This window comes from Arvicola amphibius, chromosome 3 (assembly GCF_903992535.2).
Source record: "Arvicola amphibius chromosome 3, mArvAmp1.2, whole genome shotgun sequence".
NCBI classification, from domain to species: Eukaryota; Metazoa; Chordata; class Mammalia; order Rodentia; family Cricetidae; genus Arvicola; species Arvicola amphibius.
Window position 1 is genome coordinate 68,524,492 of NC_052049.1, and position 24,052 is coordinate 68,548,543.

General features: G+C 38.7%; 1 protein-coding gene across 8 annotated transcripts in view; it reads right to left on the reverse strand.

The window, feature by feature from the left end:
* Positions 1 to 24,052, reverse strand: part of Fam172a (family with sequence similarity 172 member A) — a 442,895-nt gene that overhangs the window by 144,914 nt on the left and 273,929 nt on the right. The window contains exons 9-10 of one of the 8 annotated variants that reach the window (XM_038321146.1): positions 20,179 to 20,264; positions 16,567 to 20,148 (exon numbers count right to left, since the gene is read on the reverse strand). The exons of 6 other annotated variants lie outside the window; for them this stretch is intronic. In XM_038321146.1, coding sequence (XP_038177074.1) covers positions 20,088 to 20,148; positions 20,179 to 20,264 — 147 coding nt within the window. In that variant the 3' untranslated portion in view covers positions 16,567 to 20,087. Of the gene's footprint in view, positions 1 to 16,566; positions 20,265 to 24,052 lie in introns of those variants that run through there. One more of the 8 variants, XM_038321145.1, reaches the window with a different exon arrangement.

Sequence of the window (24,052 nt, forward strand, 5' to 3'; positions counted from 1 at the left end):
CATATGCGTAGATAAATAGAATACACCCCTCTAGAGATCCGCTGATTAAGAATTCAGATTATGAGACTGACGCGCTACCTACTGCGCTAACGAGGCAGAGCTTGGGGGAATAGGATGGTTGGGATATAGGAAGGGTGGATATGGGAACAAGGAATTATATATCTTAATTAAGGGAGCCATTCTAGGGTTGGCAGAGACTTGACTCTAGAGGGGTTCCCAGGTGTCCAGGAAGACGCCCCCAGCTAGGTCCTTGGGCAGCTGAGGAGAGGGTGCCAGAAATGTCCAGATCCTATTGCCATACTCATGAATATCTTGCATATCACCATAAAACCTTCACATGGCATTGGATGGAGAAAATGACAGAGCCACACATAGGAGCACCGGATTGAGCTCCCAAGGTCCTGATGAGGAGCAAAAGGAGGGAGATCATGAACAAGGAAGTCAGGACCGTGAGGAGTGCGTTTACCCATTGAGACGGTGGGACAGATCTAACGGGAGACCACCAAGTCCAGTTGGAATGGGACTGATGGAATAGGGGACCAAACCGGACTCTCTGAATGTGGCTGACAGTGGAGGAGGACTGAGAAACCAAGAACAACGGCGATGAGCATGAACTCTACAGCATGGATGGGCTCACTGTGAGCCTTGTCAGTTTGGTTGCTCACCTTCCTGGACTTAGGGGGAGCTGGGAGGACCTTGGACTTAACATAGTGAAGGGAACCCTGATGGCTCTTTGGCTTGGAGAGGGGCGGAGTGGGGGTATGGGTGGAAGGGAGGGGAGGGAAGAGGGAGGAGGAGGGGAGGAGATGGAAATTTTTAATAAAAAATGAGAGAAAAAAAATTCAGATTATGCACTTTCCAAAGTTCGAAGAGTACTAAAAGCTATTACCATTCATCCTTTTAACTCTTATGAAGTGTTTCTTCTTGAATATAGCTGACGTACAGTCGGCTAACCATCACTATGTCACCCAGTCCTCTCCTATCACTTATAGTCATCCTGGATACTCTCTATCAAATAGCATTCCGCCCTGGGTACCACTGTGCCAATCAGACAGCACTGGATTTGGCAATCTTTTCTGCTATACCAGTGACAGAGATAACTTTTCTTCCTTCTTTCTTTTGGTTAAGTCTAACCCAGTAACATTCAACTCACAACACAAATGTCTTTGCTCGAACATTCCCATTTTCATCCTGTCCTCTAGGGCGCTGATGTGCTGGTAATGATAATGAGATACACAAACTTCAGTGGATGAAATGTGAAGACAAAACTGTCCAGCAGGAAATTCAGACCAGAATCATATTTAGCTCTCACAGTTCACACTTCAAATATGCATTTCCTATTTTTATGAAATAGAAGTTATCACATAAAAGTGTGCATAATTTAAATTGAAGACTTAAGAGTCAGATTCCCAAGAATCAGATACTTGCTTTGGCCAATTTCAGGAAAGATACCTTAAACAAGTTATTTTGACTTTTTTTTGCACTTCAATTTTATCATGAGTGTTATCAATGGAGACGGGAAATGTGCTTCACTTACAGGCATTTGACTAGTAAATGGGGGAAAAGCAGCAGCAGCAGATACGCCATGCAGCACACATAGGTGAGCCGTGACACACCAATGTGAACCAAGTGCTCCATGTCTGGACTCAATTCTGTATTAGTGCTCAGTCCAGAAACACATTTAATGACAAACAGTACTTTCCAAAAAGTCTTTCCATAAGGGAAACTCCATGTAGGGCTCCTTTCATTCTTGTCTCGGTGGGGCATAACGGCATGGTTCAGTGGCAGGAAAGTGCTAATCATTATGTCTCCTTAAAAGCCTAAACTCTAACATGTATATATTCCACAGTTTCTTCATCCATTCTTCCACTGAAGGGCATCTAGGTTGTTTCCAGGATCAGGCTATTACAAATAATGCTGCAATGAACATAGCTGAGCAAATGCTTTTGTATGATTGGGCATCTCTTGGGTACATTCCCAAGAGTGGAATTACTGGGTCCTGGGGAAGGTTCATCCCGGATGAAGAAACTGTGGAATATATACATGTTAGAATACTACTCAGCGTTTTCTCCATCCAATGCCAGGTGAAGGTTCTATGGTGATATGCAAGATATTCATGAATATGGCAATAGGATCTGGACATTTCTGGCACCCTCTCCTCAGCTGCCCAAGGACCTAGCTGGGGGCGTCTTCCTGGACACCTGGGAACCCCTCTAGAGTCAAGTCTCTGCCAACCCTAGAATGGCTCTTCACCTGGCATTGGATGGAGAAAATGACAGAGCCACACATAGGAGCACCGGACGGAGCTCCCAAGGTCCCGATGAGGAGCAAAAGGAAGGAGATCATGAACAAGGAAGTCAGGACCGTGAGGAGTGCGTTTACCCATTGAGACGGTGGGACAGATCTAACGGGAGACCACCAAGTCCAGTTGGAATGGGACTGATGGAACAGGGGACCAAACCAGACTCTCTGAATGTGGCTGACGGTGGAGGAGGACTGAGAAACCAAGAACAACGGCAATGAACGTGAACTCTACAGCATGGACGGGCTCACTGTGAGCCTTGTCAGTTTGGTTGCTCACCTTCCTGGACTTAGGGGGAGCTGGGAGAACCTTGGACTTAACATAGTGAAGGGAACCCTGATGGCTCTTTGTCTTGGAGAGGGGTGGAGTGGGGGTATGGGTGGAAGGGAGGGGAGGGAAGGAGGAGGAGGAGGGAAGGAGATGGAAATCTTTAATAAAAAAATGAGGAAAAAAAAAGAATACTACTCAGCGGTAAAAAACAATGACATCTTGAATTTTGCATGCACATGGATGGAAATAGAAAACACTATTCTGAGTGAGGTAACCCAGACCCCAAAAGATGAACATGGGATGTACTCACTCATAATCGGTTTCTAGCCATAATTAAAGGACATCGAGCCTATAATTCAGGATCCCTGAGAAGATAATAAGAAGGTGAACCCAAAGAAAAACGTATAGTAATCCTCCTGGATATTGGAAGTAGACACGATCGCCGGGCAAAAATTGGGAACTTGAGGGTGGGGCAAGACAGGGCCAAGGGAAGATGGGGAGAGAAAAGCGTGAAGGGGAGAATGGGGGGAGCTTGGAGGAATGGGATGCTTGGGATACAGGAAGGGTGGATATGGGAGCAGGGAAGCATATATCTCAATTAAGGGAGCCATCTGAGGGTTGTCAAGAGACTTGACTCTAGAGGGGTTCCCGGGTTTCCAGGGAGATGCCCCCAGCTAGTTCCTTGGGCAGCTGAGAAGAGGGAGCCCGAAAAGGCCAGTTCCTATGGCCATACTGATGAATTTCTTGCATATCACCATAGAACCTCTACCTGGCGATAGATGAAGAAAATGACTGAGCCCCACATTGGAGCACTGGACTGAGCGCCCAAGGTCCTGATGAGGAGCAGAAGGAGGGAGAACATGAGAAAGAAAGTCAGGACCATGAGGGGTGCGATCACCCATGGAGACGGTGGGACAGAACTAACGGGAGATCACCAACTCCAGTTGGAATGGGACTGATGGAACATGCGACCAAACAGGACTCTCTGAATGTGGCCGACGGTGGGGGCTGACTGAGAAGCCAAGGACAATGGCGCTGGGCTTTGATTCTTCTGCATGGACGGGCTCTGTGGGAGCCTTCTCAGCTTGGTTGATCACCTTCCTGGACCTGGGGGGAGTTGGGAGGACCTTGGTCTTAACATAGAGTAGGGAACCCTGATGGCTCCTTGGCCTGGAGAGGGAGGGAGGGGGAGTATGGGTGGAGGGGAGGGAGGGAAGGGGGAGGAGGAGGGGAGGAGGTGGAAATTTTTAAATATAAAAAATAAACCAAAAAAAGAACAAAAAATAAGAAACCTGAAAAAAAAAAGAACTCATGCTATTATGTGGAGCATTACATCATTAAGTGATTTACAAATTCACCTTCTTTTGTTATATTAAAAATAAAAAACGGATGTGTTAAAAAAAAAGCCTACATTCAGAGGATGAGAGCAGTCACAGTACCCGGCACTGGAGTGAGAACAGAACTGCTGGGCAGCACGGTGCCAACTTGATTTTCCTAACACTTGTAAGGCCTTTCAGGATGACTGGACATGGCAAGGAAGTTAGCCACACATGTAGCCAAGGCAGGGAAAAACAGTCCCTTTATTCTTTTGTGACAGAAGCAGCATATCTATACTTTCCTCAGGATAAGCCCTGAGATATAAATATGTCCAGAGGAAGGCAGTATAGTGTTATAACTGAAAGCAGGCAGCAAGCAAAGTATTCAAGTTTTATTTTTTTAGTTATGGTTGAAGCCTGTAAAATCCCTCACATGAAAACAACATTGGTAGTCACCTCCCAAGAAAATGGAAGATGAGGCATATTATGAGAGATGCAATGATGCTAGCTGTTAGTGACCTCTACTCTCACATTCATTCCCACGTCTCATGCACTTCCTTTGAGACAGGGCATCAGCATACTCTTCAGTGACAGAATTCATGCTGAGGGAGAAAAATTCTGAAGGATCATAAAACTACTCTACTAATCTGTATTCCCACCTCTTCAAATATATAAAGTGATTTAGTCTTGCCAACACGTTTTTAAGAGAAATCATTTGGCATAAATAGGATGGCCACACATTCCCACATTTACAGGGGAGTCTGGAGTGGCTCTGTTAAACTATTGCAAGCAATAGTACTCTTTTCACTAAGTAAGTGTTCTGGCCTGGACAGTAGCTAATTTGGTCATAGTATTATAACACAGATACTAAAAATTACTCTACAAAATGGGTAAATCTTATAAACGGACATCCCGCTGAATGCTTAACAATTTAAGTATTACTCCAAGCTTACATAGCTAATAGGACTCAGTGGGTTTATAAAGAACACATGAAATTGAGAGGGAATACTGGATGGTGGGGAAGGGAAGAAATTGGAAAGGAGGGAATGGAGGGTAGATTTAATGAAAACACATTATATGCTTGTGTGAAATTCTTTTTTTCTCATTTTTTTATTAAAAATTTCCATCTCCTCCCCTCCTCCTCCCCCTTCCCTCCCCTCCCTTCCACCCATACCCCCACTCCACCCCTCTCCAAGACAAAGAGCCATCAGGGTTCCCTTCACTATGTTAAGTCCAAGGTCCTCCCAGCTCCCCCTAAGTCCAGGAAGGTGAGCAACCAAACTGACAAGGCTCACAGTGAGCCCGACCATGCTGTAGAGTTCATGCTCATCGCCGTTGTTCTTGGTTTCTTAGTCCTCCTCCACTGTCAGCCACATTCAGAGAGTCCAGTTTGGTCCTCTGTTCCATCAGTCCCATTCCGACTGGACTTGGTGGTCTCCTGTTAGATCTGTCCCACCGTCTCAATGGGTAAACGCACTCCTCACGGTCCTGACTTCCTTGTTCATGATCTCCTTCCTTTTGCTCCTCATCAGGACCTTGGGAGCTCAATCCGGTGCTCCTATGTGGGGCTCTGTCATTTTCTCCATCCAATGCCAGGTGAAGGTTCTATGGTGATATGCAAGATATTCATGAGTATGGCAATAGGATCTGGACATTTCTGGATCCTTCTCCTCAGCTGCCCAAGGAACTAGCTGGGGCATCTTCCTGGACACCTGGGAACCCCTCTAGAGTCAAGTCTCTGCCAACCCTAGAATGGCTCCCTTAATTAAGATATATAATTCCTTGTTCCCATATCCACCCTTTCTATATCCCAACCATCCTATTCCCCCCAAGCTCTTCCCATCCTCCACTTCACACTTTTTTCTCCCCATCCCATCCCCCCATCCCACCCCACCCCCAAGTTCCCATTTTTTGTCCGGCAATCTTGTCTACTTCCAATATCCAGGAGGATAACTATATGTTTTTCTTTGGGTTCACCTTCTTATATAGCTTCTCTAGGATTTTTTACGAATTATAGGCTCGATGTCCTTTATTTATGGCTAGAAACCACTTATGAGTGAGTACAACCCATGTTCATCTTTTTGGGCCTGGGTTTCCTCACTCAGGATGGTGTTTTCTATTTCCACCAATTTGCATGCAAAATTCAAGATGTCATTGTTTTTTACCGCCGAGTAGTACTCTAATATGTATATATTCCACAGTTTCTTCGTCCATTCTTCCACCGAAGGGCATCTAGGTTGTTTCCAGGATCTGGCTATTACAAATAATGCTGCTATAAACATAGTTGAACAAATGCTTTTTTTTTTTTTTTTTGTTTTTTTTTTTTTTTTGTTTTTCGAGACAGGGTTTCTCTGTAGCTTTGAAGCCTATCCTGGAACTAGCTCTTGTAGACCAGGCTGGTCTTGAACTCACAGAGATCCGCCTGCCTCTGCCTCCCGAGTGCTGGGATTAAAGGCGTGCGCCACCACCGCCCGGCGAACAAATGCTTTTGTAATATGATTGGGCATCTCTTGGGTAAATTCCCAACAGTGGGATTGCTGGGTCCTGGGGTAGGTTGATCCCAAATTTCCTGAGAAACCTCCACACTGCATTCCAAAGCGGTTGCACAAGTGTGCATTCCCACCAGCAATGGATGAGTGTACCCCTTACTCCACATCCTCTCCAGCAAAGGTTATCATTGGTGTTTTTGATTTTAGCCAATCTGACAGGTGTAAGATGGTATCTCAATGTTGTTTTGATTTGCATTTCCCTGATTGCTAAGGAGGTTGAGCATGCCCTTAAGTGTCTTTTGGCCATTTGAACTTCTTCTGTTGAGAATTCTCTGTTCAGTTCAGTGCCCCATTTTTTAATTGTGTTAATTAGCATTTTAAAGTCTAGTCTCTTGAATTCCTTATATATTTTGGAGATCAGACCTTTGTCTGTTGCGGGGTTGGTGAAGATCTTTTCCCAGTCAGTAGGCTGCCTTTGTATCTTAGTGACAGTGTCCTTTGCTTTACAGAAGCTGCTCAGCTTCAGGAGGTCCCATTTATTCAATGTTGCCCTTAATGTCTGTGCTGCTGGGGCTATACATAGGAAGTGGTCTCCTGTGCCCAAATGTAGAGTAATTCCCACTTTCTCCTCTAACAGGTTCAGTGTGTTCAGATTAATATTGAGGTCTTTAATCCATTTGGACTTGACTTTTGTGCATGGTGATAGACAAGGATCTACTTTCATTCTTCTACAGGTTGACATCCAGTTATGCCAGCACCATTTGTTGAAGATGCCCTCTTTCTTCCATTGTGTGCTTTTAGCTCCTTTATCAAAAATCAGGTGTTCATAGGTTTGTGGGTTAAGATTTGAGTCTTCTATTCGATTCCATTGGTCGACTTCTCTGTTTTTTTGTCAATACCAAGCTGTTTTCAATACTGTAGCTCTGTAATAGAGTTTGAAGTCAGGGATGGTAATGCCTCCAGAAGTTCCTTTATTGTATAAGATTGTTTTGGCTATCCTGGGTTTCTTGTTCTTCCATATAAAGTTGATTATTGTCCTCTCAAGATCTGTGAAGAATTTTGATGGGATCTTTAAGGGGATTGCATTAAATCTATAGATTGCCTTTGGTAGTATTGCCATTTTTACTATGTTGATCCTCCCAATCCAAGAGCAAGGGAGATCCTTCCATTTTCTGGTATCCTCTTCAATTTCTTTCTTCAAAGACTTAAAGTTCTTGTCAAATAGGTCTTTCACTTCCTTGGTTAGAGTTACTCCAAGATATTTTATGCTATTTGTGGCTATCGTGAAAGGTGACGCTTCTCTGATTTCTTTCTCTGCTTCCTTATCCTTTGTTTATAGGAGGGCAACTGATTATTTGGAGTTGATCTTGTATCCCGCCATGATACTAGAGGAGTTTATCAGCTGTAGGAGTTCTTTGGTGGAGTTTTTGGGGTCGCTTATGTACACTATCATATCATCTGCAAATAACGAAAGTTTAAATTCTTCCTTTCCAATTTGAATCCCCTTGATCCCCTTGTGTTGTCTTATTGCTATTGCTAGAACTTCAAGCACTATATTGAAGAGATAAGGAGGGAGTGGACAGCCTTGTCGCGTTCCTGAATTTAGTGGGATGGCCTTGAGTTTCTCTCCATTTAATTTGATGTTAGCTGTTGGCTTGCTGTAAATAGCCTTTATTATATTTAGGAATGACCCCTGTATCCCTAATCTCTCCAATACCTTTATCATAAAGGGGTGTTGAATTTTGTCAAATGCTTTTTCTGCATCTAATGAGATGATCATATGGTTTTTATCCTTCAGTTTATTTATATGATGGATTACATTGATAGATTTTCGTATTTTGAACGAGCCCTGCATCTCTGGGATGAAGCCTACTTGATCATAGTGTTGTGTGAAATTCTTAAAAAGAAAAAAAAAAAAAGAAAGAAACCCTGTTGGAAAATAAATGACAAGTGTTTAAAAGGTCCCCAAATCCAAGTAAGAGCAGGCCTCAGTGTTTGCAGAGCCCCTCACATGGGACATGCAGGCTCACACCCTGGGCAGGTAAACATAGCCAGCTAGCTGGCTCTCCACGCAGCAACAGGATGCGACGTTTTCTTTTTCTGTACTTTGAAGCTCTAGTTCCTGTTCTCGCAACCTTTGTCTGATTTCAGGAAGGAAAAGCTCTCCACAGGCAAGGACAGCAAGGGCCTGGGCCTGCACATGCTAAGTTTTTGGGTCCCATGTATTATGAAAACAAGTCACAGATAGCAAATGGCAAACTATGATTTATTATTGCAGGCAGTCAGAAGAGAGTAGCAATAACTTCCTTTTCCTTTCCTGCCTAGACCATGCTGCCACATGCAGGCTTCTGAAACCAGAAAAAGAAAAGAATATATATGCTATGAGGGGAAAAGACAGTAACTGAAAAGATACTCTATGAATCAAGAAGATAACTATCTAGCATCTCTTATATCAGAGTCAATTAAACTGTGAGGAAACAAAAGAATGTCAGTACCAAGTAAATAGCTTGAGAAATGCTCACAATGGCTCATTTGATTAAGAGGTTTGGTTTTATAAGATAGACCACAGAAGGTAAGATACTATAAAACACAGATTTGGCAATTATAATGAATGAATATTAAAAGGACATATTATAAGTGAGAAATAAACACTGTCAACCTCCAAGTGTAAGGCCGTCTTAGCAAGAAAAACATTTAAATGTTGGGATTAAAAATAATATATTTACTAAAACTTTGTGAATTTATTTGATACTAAGAAATTCTGACACAAATCACTTCATATTTATAATATCCATTTAAAATTAGTTCTGAGCTTTTGTTGATTGATGTCTTCTAGAAATACATAGGTACGCTATTAAGTACTTACTAGTCTATAAGCACTCAGGAAATACCAAATATTCAATGGGTTAAGAATGTGCAGAAGAACATGCACTGCTATAGATTGAGGAGTGGCAGGGAACACACACTGGGGGCAGGGTGACATCCGTCAAGGCGCACAGCATCACAAGGTCTATTCCTTTGGAAAACACAAGATAAAGGAGTTTTTTTTTTCCCTTCAAGAATATATAAGCCTGCAGCTGAGTCTGATGATCTGAGTTCAACCCCTGAAGGGAAAAGCAGATCCCCACAAGTTGTTCTGTGACAGCCATATGTAATGTTATGTATGGTATACACACCCCATACGTATATACATGCAGAAAGATAAGTAATAATGTAATACAAATAAAAACCAAGATTCTTATTACCTATATCGTTTTAGATATACTTTGATCATGAACTCTGTTATATGTCATGAACAGAAAAACACCATATTCTCATTTATAAACTGTGTAATAGATGTTTTATGACCTGTAGAAAGAGTTCACAATTTAGGAGGGAAATGGATCCATATATGTTCTGTATAGGTCATTAGTTGAGCATACACATACATATGTCTCATTTCACAGAAACATTTTTCAGTGTGGAAAATTGCTTTAATATTTAATAAGTGGTAAATTACATGTATATCACGGAACTTTTTTCTTTCATTGAAAATAGTTTTTTTCTCACACAATATATTTTGATTAGAGTTTTTCCTTCCTCTTCTCATCCCAGTTTCTCCCTACCTCCCATTCATCCAGATCCACTCCCTTTCTGTCTTTCATTAGAAAATAACAAACTCCTAAGAGATAATATGAAAATATAGCAAGACAAAAAAAAGCTAACACATTGGAATTGGGGGAAAAAAGCCCAATAAAAGGTACAAGAAATAGACTCAATCATGGCACACTCAGGAACACCATAAAGATGTGAAACTGGAAGATAAAATACAGATGCAATGGACCCTGCTGCAGAGCCATGCAAGCCCTGTGCAGGCTGTGTCAATCTCCGTGAGATCATATGACCTTTGATCATGTTGATCTAGAGGGCCGTGTTCTCCTAGTGGCCTTCATCTACTCAGCTCTTACACTCTTTCTGCCTCCTCATCTTCAGGGTTTCCTGACCCCCAAGGAGAGGGATTGGTGAAGAACTCCAGCTTACAGCTGAGTATCCCAAGGTCTGTCACTATCTGTATAATGTCTGACTGTGGGTCTCTGTATTTACATCAGGTATTTTCTTTTTTAAGTAGCCAGGTAGTTGAGAGATTATGCACTTGTTTTTATATATAAGGAAACTGATGGTAAAGAAAATTAATTTGCCCATGTTTACATAGTACATGGTTCAACTACATTGTCCGACTTCTTACTGTTTGCATATTATAGCCTACATTTTCTTTCCTGAAATATTTGGAAATCATTTCTTACTGCCCTTTTCCTGCTAAGATGTAGGCTTTAGATGGCAAGTTCACATTCTTATTTGCTGCCCATTGACTAGACCACCACATACCATCACACCATGATTTCTGAAGTTTTTTTTTTTTTTGTGGAAGGGTGTACATTAAAAGAAATGAACTACATCAGGGGTGGGTACTTAGGAAACTAGTGATATATCTCCTTTGAAGATTTAGAAACATTTTACATTACATGTTGTACTTCTCAGTATCCAGCATGTAAGATGTTTATGAAGGATAGTCTTGTATCAACAGATGATGACCAGAAAAAAATGACACACTAGGCAGTGGGGGTGGGAGGATATTGAAGGCCCAGTAATAGCCATGTATAACTCCAGGGTAAGTCTAAATCAGGGATGGTCCTTCAGTGTTGTCCAAAGTTGGGTCTAGAAAGCTCTGTCTTTAATGTCCCATATGATTCCATCATTGGGTATAAGTGACTCAAGCGATCCTGATGTAACAGACAGTTGGATGCTGCCTTTTGTGAATACACCTAAACAGCTGGAACAGTAAGTCATGACTCAAATGCAAGTGCGCAGTATATCACCAAGTCCACCCCAGCTGAAACCAAAGCCCAGTTTCTGCTTACAGTTTGCTCAACCTGACCTGACTTTGCAGTGTGCCTAACAGTCTACTCTGACTTATACATTCTATAATTACATTACGATTTAAACTGTGAATGTCTAACAGACCAAATAGATTTCTCTTAGATTTAAGTCATTTCACATTCTCACACATATTATCTCACTTAATTTTGCATTATTCCCCATGTAAAGATCATGGAAAAAGTACAAAACTAAAAGAATAAGATGGGTAAATTACAAGTACTGACTGTTGAAAAGCAAACAAAAATTTCCAACTGTGTTCTGTAAAGTCTAGTGGGAATGATTTGATTTCCTAAGTTTCAAATGGAATGTTGTCAGATAAAGCAAAGGGCATCATGCAGGGCATTAAAGGTCAATCTATATATGACTTCAAACCTGAATGCACTTAAAACAAAGTCATCTAAGCTTCTGAGACAAGCTCAAGCTTTAGGAGGACAACACATGGCCTGAGAGGTGTCACTGAAGAGCGATCAAGTGAGTTCATCAAATTTCAGTCTTCTTCCTTATAATGTAGATAAAACAAAACCATGCTGTAAGTCTGTGAACTGAAGACATTTGACTCATTCTGGAACATTGTTTCTAACTCTTTTGCCTCTAGACATCCAAGGTGTCTTCATTTGATTACTTTTTTTTTCAAAGTAGGCTTTGATTTTCACAAGTTAAATGGTAGTATCAGTATGGTCTGCATATATGAGGTGAGGAATCTCCTGATCAGCTAAATTAAACTCCTTTGAATGTTCTTAAAGCAGGATATACTAATAAAGTGTGGATTATTATGATTACTGTAAACATGACAGGCTGACACCCATTTTTAGATGGGTAAAAGATAGCATCATGTAAGTCACCAGCTTCATGTACTATTTGAAAATATTTGGGCAAGGATGTCTAGCTGGTTGTACTACCTAGGAACTTACGTTAAATACCTAAGATTTTTGTTTCTGCTTCAACATTCTAGCAAATACTGTTTTGATAAGACATTCTTATTCAACCAACTACTTAAAACACCTTTTAAATGGTGGACCCTGTTTAAATATGTGGAGGCTGCATATTCTTCCCGGTCGCTGGGCTGGGGCTAGCTAAGTCGGTAGAGCATGAGACTATTAATCTCTAGGTCATGGGTTTGGGCCCCATGTTGGGTGCCAATTTGTTGGAAGGAAGCTGCTTGTTCTTTCAGGCTGCCTGGCTAGCTTAGAACCGAAATAATCATACAGAAACTGTATCAATTAAATCACTGCTTAGCTCATTAGCTCTAGTTTCTTATTGGCTAACTCTTACATATTAATTTAACCCATTTCTATTAATCTGTATATCACCACAAGGTCATGGCCTTTCAGCAAAGTTTCAGCACGTCTATTTCTGGTTGTGGCTCCATGGCGTCTCTCTCTCCTCCTTCCTTCTCTCAGCATTCAGTCCAGTTTTCTCGGCCTATCAAACTTCTGCCTTACCAACAGGTCAAGGCAGTTTCTTTCTTTATTTACCAATAAAAGCAACATATAGACAGAACAACCTTGTTCACCTGGACCCCATGTCTTACAAGATGGTCAACACTAAATGGACTCAGTGGCATCTTTGAAGGTTCTTTGTCTCACAATATTAAGTAAGGGCCTTTTATCTTATTTTTGCCTTACAGGTCCTCTGTGTATATATTATGGCTTCCAGTTTTTTTTTTTAAATAGGATTCCTGAGTGAACTTGTATTTCTCTTCATCTGTATTTGTTTCTTATATTTTTTTCTTTGGCTTTCTTTTCTTGTTTGGTTGCTTGGTCATATTTGGATTCATTCATTTATATTTTATTTTATTTCATTATTACTCCTAAAACACCTGTTGTTTTCTAAGGATAGATTACAAAAAAAAGGTGCAGATCCAGATGGGAGAGGAGGAGGGGAGGAGCTGGGAGGAACAAGGAGAAAAGAAACCATAAACAGAATATATTGTATGAAAAAAATTTATTTTCAATAAAAGAAAAACATAGGCAGCAGAAGAGCCAATAGTTGTGAAATTGTTAAGATTTAAATTGTTACATTCATCATTAAAAATAAAACTAGTAAATGGGAGGAGGGGAGGAGGTGAAAATTTTGAATGGTATTATTTATAAAGCAATAAAAAAATAAAAAATAAATGTGTACTACACTGATCTACAAGTACAGGGAAAATTTAAAGAAGGTATTCAAAACACAGTTCTGCAGAAATGAACATTTGAAATATTGTATTTTGAGACAAGGCTTTTAAAAATTTTATTTTTACAGATATCTTATGGTGTCTTGTAGGAGGAAGGCGAGATTGGGTTAAACATGGCTGTTTACCTGCAGGTATATGGCTGCACATCATTTCCTAGATAGTGAGCATGGACACGTACAACATAGGAAAGAGTACCTCTGAGAACAGTAAACAACAATCACCGCACACTGAGCGTCCTCTGTCGACATCCACCCTAATGGAAAACAGCACAGCAGAACTTCCGCTCACTCACAGAGAGAACCTCAAACCTAGCATTTAGCCATCTGATGACAGCTCCGATGTCTGAGTGCACGGACAAGTTACACCGAGGAAGGTAACAAGGGGTAAAGGAGAATTTTTCTCTAGGATAGACTTAAAATTCCATTTTCTTTCATGTGTCCATTCCTTAGCATGTCTTTCGCTTGTGTGTGTGTGTGTGTGTGTGTGTGTGTGTGTATGTAGTGTGCATGTGCACGAGGGCACTTGTGTGCGGGCATGTGTGTGGCGGTTGAGTGCATGATTTGCAACCCCTATCCTACTATTAGGAAACTTTTCTGCAAATTCATAAGTCTGAAATAATTCACACAGCAATAATTTAAAATAACCACAGTACTTAGTTTACACAGTATAAGATATTTAATAAGCATCTGTGTGGATTGTGATAGGAGGCAGGATTTGTTACATCACACCTTTTGTTAAGTAGCCAATTTAGCCGATATAAAATACTATAAAACTGCAATGATATAATAAAGAGTCAGTAGTTCACTAATTTAGAAAGTCAATTATATGTCACTGCTTCATATTGGATTAATTACTTCATTTCCATTTTCAGAATTTTAAAACAGTTCATGAAAGGTGCCAGATTGACAGTACTGCAAGCAGAAATTCTTACACAAGTTTTTGCAAAGTTAATATATAAAGCAATATACAAAAATAAAATTACACAGATTTTATATGATGACACTGAAGATGCACTGTAGATATAAATGACCAAGAGAGAAGCGTTCAGAGAAAAAAATCTCCAAGCACACAATGGCATGCAAGGAAAGCAGCACATTGCTAGACAGCTCCCAAACTGTTCTTCTAGGGGTAAATACATGAAACAAATGTGGCGATATAGCACCAAAATCTCACTGTGATTGAAGAAGAGAGTGAATGACATTCTAGAGTTCAAAGAAAACTGGATCAAAAAAAAAAAGGGTAAAAGTGGCTTTCTGAAGGGAAGGTTCATGACAACCAGAAAAATCACAAAATGGAGAAAAGCTAGAGACTATGAAAGACCATGCACAGGAAACAATACGGTAATCCAGTGCTCCTAGAGGTCTTACTCCTTACCCATCCTAATAGAGCTCATCCTGCCACTCCTCACTGTGGGCGTCATGAGGAAATCTACCATACTACTTTCTGTCACTGAGTTGTCAGGCAAAGCAGAGCTTCTCTAAGCCTGTCTCTTCCCACACAGCCGTCAGCATACACTATCGTCTATGAGTCCCATTCCTTAAACAAAAAGGACAATAAACTTAGTGCTGAATTTTCCAGTAATTAAATTAAAATTTCTCAAAGGTAATTTAATGTTGAAGTCACTTTTTATTAGCTGAGAGTGGTAGTGTTAGAGCCTACTGTTTTAAAATTTACATTCTAATAGTCATGAATGTAGTCTAATGATGTCTCCAATAGTCCAATGAATTTATAAGTTAACATCATGAGTTGCTAAGACCAATTTAAATATTAATAATGACATGGCTTCCCCACAACCTCACAAAGAAGAAAAGAATGAAAGACTGTCAAAGACAGAAAAAATTATCCAATTGTTGTTTGTTCAAAAGAGAAAGTGGGTGAAGCAACTTAGATGTGACCTGCAGTGTGACAGGGACAGCATCGGCATGGAATGCCAAGCTCCACCAGCGCTGAGGCTCTGCACATGCTACCACAGACTGTCCTACCTGAGAGCACACAGCCAAGTACTCTGCTTCCCAGTAACAGGGCAGCTCCAGAGCGATTCACTGTTGTGCAAGGTGTGGGTTGACAGCCAGCAAAGCAGTTTATACACACAAACCACTTTAATTCTGTGGACTGAATAGCTCTTGTTTTTGTTCTTTTTCTGATCAATTTGGCAGGTCAAGTCAGTCGAATAGTTTCTTCATGTAGACACTGCCTTACTATGGAAATGAACATGGAAACATTCATCTTTGTCAGAAATTATGTCAAATTATTCAAATTTATTGGTGAATTACAGCAAACATCCCAGCTGATGAACATCGCAGTCATATGCTTTTAGAGAACACTTATGGCTCTGAAAAGATAACATTACAATGAGCTTTCCCATTCTGAAGGAAGGCGTTTGGAAAAAAAGATGTGGTCTGATATTCAAGAGAGTAATTTATTCTAATCATAAAACTTCCAAAGATGTCCAGAACTGTGGGAAATACAACAGTTCCCCTTTCTGTAGTGCCATGCTGTTTTCACGCTTGCTCTGCATTCCTCCTTTTGGAGAAACCTCATGAAGCTGTCTCTAAGACCATCAGTGCCACCTTCATCATCTCCACATTCACATTAACACCGTGCCACAGGCTTGAGGTAATAAACAATTAGCTCCAGCACAGAATGATGTTCATGTTATTCTCTGTTATTCTATACCCAGCCAATGTCTCAAAAATTAATGCAAGTACATCAGGATCTGAAATTAACTTTTTATAGCCAAAAGCAACATCCTGATAGAGAAAAAAAAAACATAAATGTGCTGGCATCTGAATACTTGTAGATAGTACCAGAAAATGGCATTTCACATTATAAAATGTTAACTTTAACAAAAGCTGTCCCATACTGATTAATCAGCACTTGCTGATGAACTGATGAGGTTGTAGCTAGGTGGCAAGTGTTTTCGGTAAGTGACATATCCATTAGCAAAAGTCACAGATGAACCTGTATTTGTTAATGTTCTTATGATGCCATATGGAAGAAATTAGGAAAAGAAAACAATACACAACATTTCTCTCTGAACTTCTTATGAAACTTGAGATTATTTTCTTAGAAATTAGAAAAGTTAGCCATTTGTATATGTGCTATTCGATACACACTTCAAGAAATCCCTTAGTTGCTGGAGAGACCACTCCTTAGGTCTCCTCATGACTCATGAGGTTTCTCCAAGAGGAGGTAAAGTAGTTGCTGGGTGAGCATGAAGACTGAATTTGAATCCCTGGAGTCCACAGACAGTGGAAGGAGACACCAACTCCGTAAAGTTGTCCCTGTGACCTTCACAGACATGCTGGGGCACTCACCCCCACTGAACACTATAAATATACACAATAGTACTAATAAATAATATTTTAAATTTTTTTAAAAATTCAAAAGAAACCACTCTGAAATTAAAATATGAAGAACTGAATCTAAGGCAATGTCCTTATGCATCTTTTTATAGATACTTTAAAATAATTTCTTATTCAAGTATTTATTTAGGAAAACCTAATCTGGGATGCTACAACACTAAGGAACTTTACATAACTGTCCACATGTTCATATTCCAATATCCACTAAGCATTCTGACAAAATTTAAGTATATTAAGAATCTCTTTTTTGTCACAATACCAAAAGCATGTCATAAAACTTTAACATATGCAAGAAAACTTTATTGTAACTACCTATATTAAAAAAAAACTCAACATCTTTCACCAATAAAGGATGATTGGAATCTCATACACATAAAATCTGGTCAGAAAAATATGACATGTCAACATATCACATAATATCCTATAACAGAGCAAATCATCAGCAGAACAGGATGGTACTCTATTCTATATTTTATTTGGAGGAGGGACTATTGGGAGGAAAAGAATGTAGAGGGACTTCTGCTTTTTAAGTCCCTTGGGGTTGCAGGCGGTGCCTTGGTCTAAAACCCAAATATTAAAGATTAGAAAGAACATACATATTTTAAAAGGTGAGTAGAATAAAACTAGTTTCTAAAAATATTTAAGCTGTAACTGTGAATGGAAAATCTCCAGTCACCTGTGCTGCTTCATTCTTTCATGTGGGCGCCACAGCGTAAGCATGTCAGAGTCATGAAAGGTAGCACTCACTGTACTCGTGTAAGGAATTAGTTGAAATAGTAGATTAGATAATGCTTAAAATAGTTTCTGAACGTTACGAGTCACTACGAAGCACATGCTAAAGTAACAAATAGGATAACTAAAATAAATTTATATAAGCCAAAGTGCAAATCATGCTATTTGTGCTCACCATTCAAATTCTTTGTGTATCATCCCTTGACCTTTATCGAAATGAATCACACTAACTTTTGAAGGCTTTCTCTCACACTCCTTGGCTAGAAGCACAGCTGGCAAGGGATCTAAACCTCATCACTGGACAAACTTGCCCTTCTGATTTTGCCAAGAATGACATTTCCAGTGGGGAAAAAAAGAAGTTACTGTATGGGACACTTGAGACTGTATTTATTTGTGAGATTCCATGGTTCTTCTTCCTTGTGATCACTATATATCAGTGTTAGAAATAAAATGAAAGTCACAAAGACTGAAACATCCCACAACTCTCTAAATTCAATTGTTAATTAAAGTAAGAGCAAAGTAATCAGCGGAATATTTTTAATTTCGTGGAGAAAGACATAATTGAGGATAAGCAGTGCCCCCTAGTGTCCATAACTACAGACAAGAGGAGCTAACTTGCAAATGTTAGCTATATTAAAATTACATATGTAATGTGTTATAAATTCATCATTATTCCCAATACCTATTTTAAATATGAAGATACACCAACCATTTACTTAGTATGGATTTGCATAGTAATGTGTTTGAAGATATATACATCTGCGTGCAAGCAAACACCCATCCCCTGCCTACAATACACATCATTTTATTCACACTGACCCAGCCAATATGACTTAAACGTTCCAGGCAACTGGAACGTTCTGAATGTCCAGCAGATCACTCACTGTGATCCAAGGTCTGAAGGACCAGCAGATCACTCACTGTGAAGACACCCAATAGGAACGGCTGGGCACACACTACAAGCAGCAGGGCCTAACTGACTAACTGTAGTGGCCACGATGAACAGCAAGGGCTTCAAGCCCACCCCAAGATGCAAGTAAATATGTGGAGTTTTCCCGTTGGTGGTTAGAATACCTATACTATGTCGAGGGTGATATTGAAAATGCTGTAACTTTTACTGAGTATTCTGAATACTTAATACTGAATATTAAATAAATAAAATATATCTCTTATTGCAAGAATATATAATTGGCATTTTATGGAATTTAAGTTGGGATATATTTTTCTGATGAATTTAATGCATGAAAAAGCTTAAAAGTTGTATTTAAAGGGCAGTAAGGTATGGAAAGGGTGGCACTGTAGTAAAAAGCCAAAGCCAGCTTTTCAGTCTCCGAACTACTTCATTTATCAATAACTTTAAAAAATAACCAATAAATAATGGAAAAAAGTAAAGCACTCATGCAAATAAAAGCATAACAAAAACAGAGATAACACAGGAGTGACAGATGCTACCTCTCAAAGAAATTACTGATGGAAAACTAAGAGGAAAACTATCGCGTAATTTTATTTGCAAAAGAAAAAAATGCAAGGCAAAAAAGGTTCAATGCTATTGAAAGCATTCATTGTATAAGAATCCACTTGTGAATTACTTTTCAAAACAGAACAATAATGCACATACTAATAGTTTTACAGTTTAAAAAGCAAGAAACATAATTATGCTTTTACGAATAGTCCTACGTGCATTTCATTTGCTGTTTTTAGGACAAAGGCAATGAAAATGCACTATTTTATATGGCCTGAAGAGAATGCCCACAAAAATCTTTAAAGGTAGGTGACCATTTAAACCTTTATCATAATCTCGGCTGACCAGAAACAGACACTTCAGTGACCTAAATTTAGAGAAATGTTCTAAAATATCAAATGCTACTTTTAAAAAAAAGTTTACCTTTGCTAAAACGATTAGCAATCTCCGGGATTTAAAGACCAACAACAAAAATCCCTTCTCATTTATAACACCATTTAACTAAAGTTCAGAAGGAAATAAAACAAAAGCAGACAATTTTACATTATTTATAATTACAGATTTTTGTTGAATTAAAAATTGTGAACTTTCTTACAAAAATCTCTTTAGAAAACGGAATTTTTAAATCATATATCAGTACCAAGAGCCACCTGCTTAGGCAGGTGACGGTGAAAAGTGAAACTTGAGCAGGTAGCAAGCAGAGGCTGTCTGCAGAGCAACACTTGAATGCTGGCCACTGCAGTGGCCACTAAGCAAGAAATTTCTTGCAACTTTTAAACAAGCTAAAACATTGCAATAGGCACTTGTTACATTACTTTACATTTTAAATAAAGTTTTATTTTCGCAGGCATTTAAAGTTTCCATCTTTCATTCAAATATTATTGTTGATTTTCAAGTGATGTGAGAGTTCTAATAACCATATTAGCTGCCTATATTAAATCTGCAGTACCCAAGAATAAAAAGTCAGCTTCCATAGGCTAATATCATTAAGACATGCTTTTGAAGACAAACATTAAGAGCTTTTTATTTACCCCAGAACAGTTTTGTATCGTATTGATTTAAGGACATATGATGAAATACTCATATTCATGATAGTCCTGCTGCAGAAAAAGGGAAAGGCAAGCAGGCCCGCGCCTGTTGTGTGAAGAGAGAAGCGGCTGGTCTGCGGGACGTGCAGTTAGCTTCTTACACAGCTGTGCAGAAAGTGATCTGGAAGTCTCAGTGCTCCTCAAAGGCTAAAAGAAGGAGAAAGGAAAATGTCCACAATCCATATGCTCACTCTGCTAACTGCATTCCCAGCCCATGACTACAGTTTTTTCTTTCGTTATATTTTTTTGGCATGTGGGTTAGAAACAACCACCAATGAGAGAGTCTTATAAAATTCTTCTAAGTGGAAAAATAGTACAACATATAAATAATTTCAAAAGAAAGCATTACTTTATTGTACTTGCATTTATCCAAATTTCTAATTATTACTCAATTCTTCATATACATATGGGTACAGATTATTTGATAAGAATTTCCATACACTTAAATGAATAACAACTATGTAACAAATAACTGAGCAAAATAAAATCAACAACTCTTAATATACCAATAGCCTCATTCATGAAGATAAAACTATAGAAAATTTTCAGATGATTCCAAACTGGAAAGAACAAATAGGGTGTAGAGAACTTATTGGTCTTTGGAGCATATTTCTTTACTAACAGACATTACACAGCATTCTGACCATCTCATATTTACCAACAAAGCTACAGTTTTCTTACTAACCAATGTCAAAAGGTAAGAAATATTAATAAAAGAAAGAAAAATATTATACTATTCAGAAATTATGCAATTTTTGTGTTTTAAATTAATTTTTAAGTTATCACACAATGTGATAGGTTTTGTTATATCATATTCATATATGAGTACACACACACACACACACACACTATGCTTTGTTCTTAGTGCTCATCCCTTCCTCTGGAGCCCCCCTCATCCAGTCTCTGCTACTGTATATATTTTTTAGCCTAATAATTTCACAGAAACTATAGTATATTTTTTAAACTGAGATTTTTAATGTTTGACATTTCTTATGACTTAAAACTGGAACTTTCACATATAATTCCCAATTAATGTAAGTTTTAAGCATCAAATATAGTAATATTTTCCAATTTAGGTTCACAAAGAAATTAATAATGTGGCTTAAATCTGGGAGGAAGCAATAATGCAATTTTGAACAAATTATTTGACAAAATCTCCTTGGTTCATGTACATACTTGCAGCTCTTTGTAGCTGCAATGGATCATTTGGATTTGAGGGTTACAGGGATTCTCCTGCAGCCCACAAAGTTGTTGGTTGTACACAGCCATTTTTCTTTTAGTATAGCTAAGGAGAAGTACGCCCCAGCATTAGAATTAGTTTGTTTGATCATACATTAAACACACAGACTCTTCAGACTTCAGAAGCAAGAGTTCCCTCCCACTCATGGCATATTTCATATCAAGAGAAGTCCAAGCTATACATGCATTCATTCAGTTATGCACATTTAATCACAAGTGAATTATGCGAGATGATGCACATTCCATTTTATTCAGTAAAAATATACAAACACTTTATCATTGCAATTCTGAGACCTGCAATTGCACCTGAGAGGCCTAGAATAAGAAAGCTGCAAGTCATCCCTGTTTCCACAAAGTGGTTCAGATCTGAGGACCTGTTTTAAAGAGGCGAGGTGGTTTTCCAGCCTAATATTTTTATGTCTTTTCATTTGCATTTTCATAAAAATTTTCCTCAAACTACCAAACAATATTAATGATCAAATGATTAAATGATCGAAGCACCATTACACTACTTTATAAATCCCTTTTTATACTTTATGACTTATGTGCAACAAAATGATTAATAATTTAAAGCATTCTTATTAAGCTCCAATTACACATAAACCTTATTTTTCAATATAAGTTCATTTCCTAAAATATGTTGTTTACATGAGCAGTAATTCTATTTATGGATATGGACTGGATAGAGGTCAGGGAATTCATGTATATGTTTCTTTAATGCTATAGTTTTTACAGGGCATCTTAAAATAATAAATGACATTAACAATTTAACAATGGGATCTTTAACATTTTATCCTCAAAGTGTTCAAAACAATTATTAAAATAGAATTATTATGGCTGAGTAATATTACTAAGGGAAATATTGATACTATGCTTTTATCTTTAAGTTTTTAATTTCAATTATTTTAACCATATATAGAAACAATGAACCTCATGAGTTTAGTAGGTACTGTTAAGCATGCTTGCTAAAATCATTAGAACTTTCAGCATCAGAGTTCATTAGAATTCAGCATCAACAGCCAAAGAATGAAGTTAAGCCATGACACATTTCTAAATTTGCCCAAACTAACCTTCCATATAACTCAGTGGACTCTGATGAGACAGTGAGGTCGGGAGAAGCGCAGTGCCCTGGCTCTGACAGAGGCAAACATTTGTCTGCTCAGTTCCTCTATCCATTAGAAATCGGTTAGAAAGTAATGGGTAGTTTTTGGAAATTAACCATATAGACAAACATGTTGCTGAGCAGACAATATAAATGTTACTTTAAGGACTTGCAAATAACAAAAATTACTAGGTTATATAATGTTCACTGCTCAATTTTTCACAGGTTTGCTTGAGAACTTAATCTCAAACTGAGGCGTCTGCGGTCAGATTATGATATGAAACCCATCCTATCAATAACTGATATATGGGTCCTCATATATATATATATATATATAACTGATATATATGTCTGTCAGGGTTATATGATCCATGCCAACAGTGCCAATGTGCTAAGCAGTGCCAGGAAAGCCACTGTAGAACACAGACTCACAATGGAACAAACAGGGTACTTATCTTTCTAAATGCATAAGCAACACACACTTCACTCCAACTAAGACAGAGGGTATTGATCTGCAAATACTAGTAAATTTTAGTTTATGACCATCTTTGGTACCATCTTTAAAGAAAATGGCTTTAAGGTGGAACCAAAGTACACTGACAAACAAAAACAGCACAAGATAACTGGCATACAGTCTGACAATTTTCTTTTTCAAATACAATCTAGTCCACAGTGCAAACTACAAAAACTTTCAAACTCGGAGAAGGAAAGCAGTCTTATCCTCATAAAAGAAAAGAAAAGGAAAAAAAAAAGGCCTACATGTCTCTGAATAAAATTGAGACACCTGCAGTTAAGTTTTACCTTCTCCCCAGAAAGTTTGGGATGAACCCCCTGTAACACTGTCTTCCAAGAAAAGACAAAGTGGTCGATGCAGAACACATCAGGCAGCCTTGGACAGGGCAATCAATGCAGGAAAGAACCTTGCCCAGGGCCTTATGCAAATAGGAGCACAGCCTCAACCTAGGGAGGGACATGCGCAATAGATCAATTGGAGCTAAAGCCCTCTCAGCTATCTCAGCTGCAGACAGTAAATACATACTGATGAACAGCTCACATTTCCTGTGAATTCTTAAAATGGGTTCCTTCATAACAGCCAGTTTAAAACTCTCCATAAGATCTGGAGTTCAGCACAGAGGAAGAAATATTAGGGGAAAGTTTAAGGCTAAGTTTTAAGTATACTCTCATTCGTGAGTAGTTAATAGAAATCTAAGGAGCACACGCAATCTTAGGCTGTTCTTGAACAAAAATAAAAGAAAGAAATGTCGGAAAAATAATTCAAGGTATAAAATTAGTTATTCTCAGATTAAAAATTCAATTGTCAATTTTGTGGTTGAATTTGAAGTATGAACAGTTTTTCTTTGAACGTTAATGTCTCTGTCTCCAGAAATCAGTCTAAATTCTGATGAGGATGCATACCAATTTTGAAAATTACTTAACAGACCATGTTAATACACAAAGCTCTACCTGTGCAAAACGGTTCTAAAGTCAGGTCATGCAAGAGGGACTACAAATGCCTCATGGTAGGTCTTCAGAAGAGAATTTGAGCGCAATTTTTTTTCTCCGAATATTTTAAGTACTTTTTGTATCTCAACTG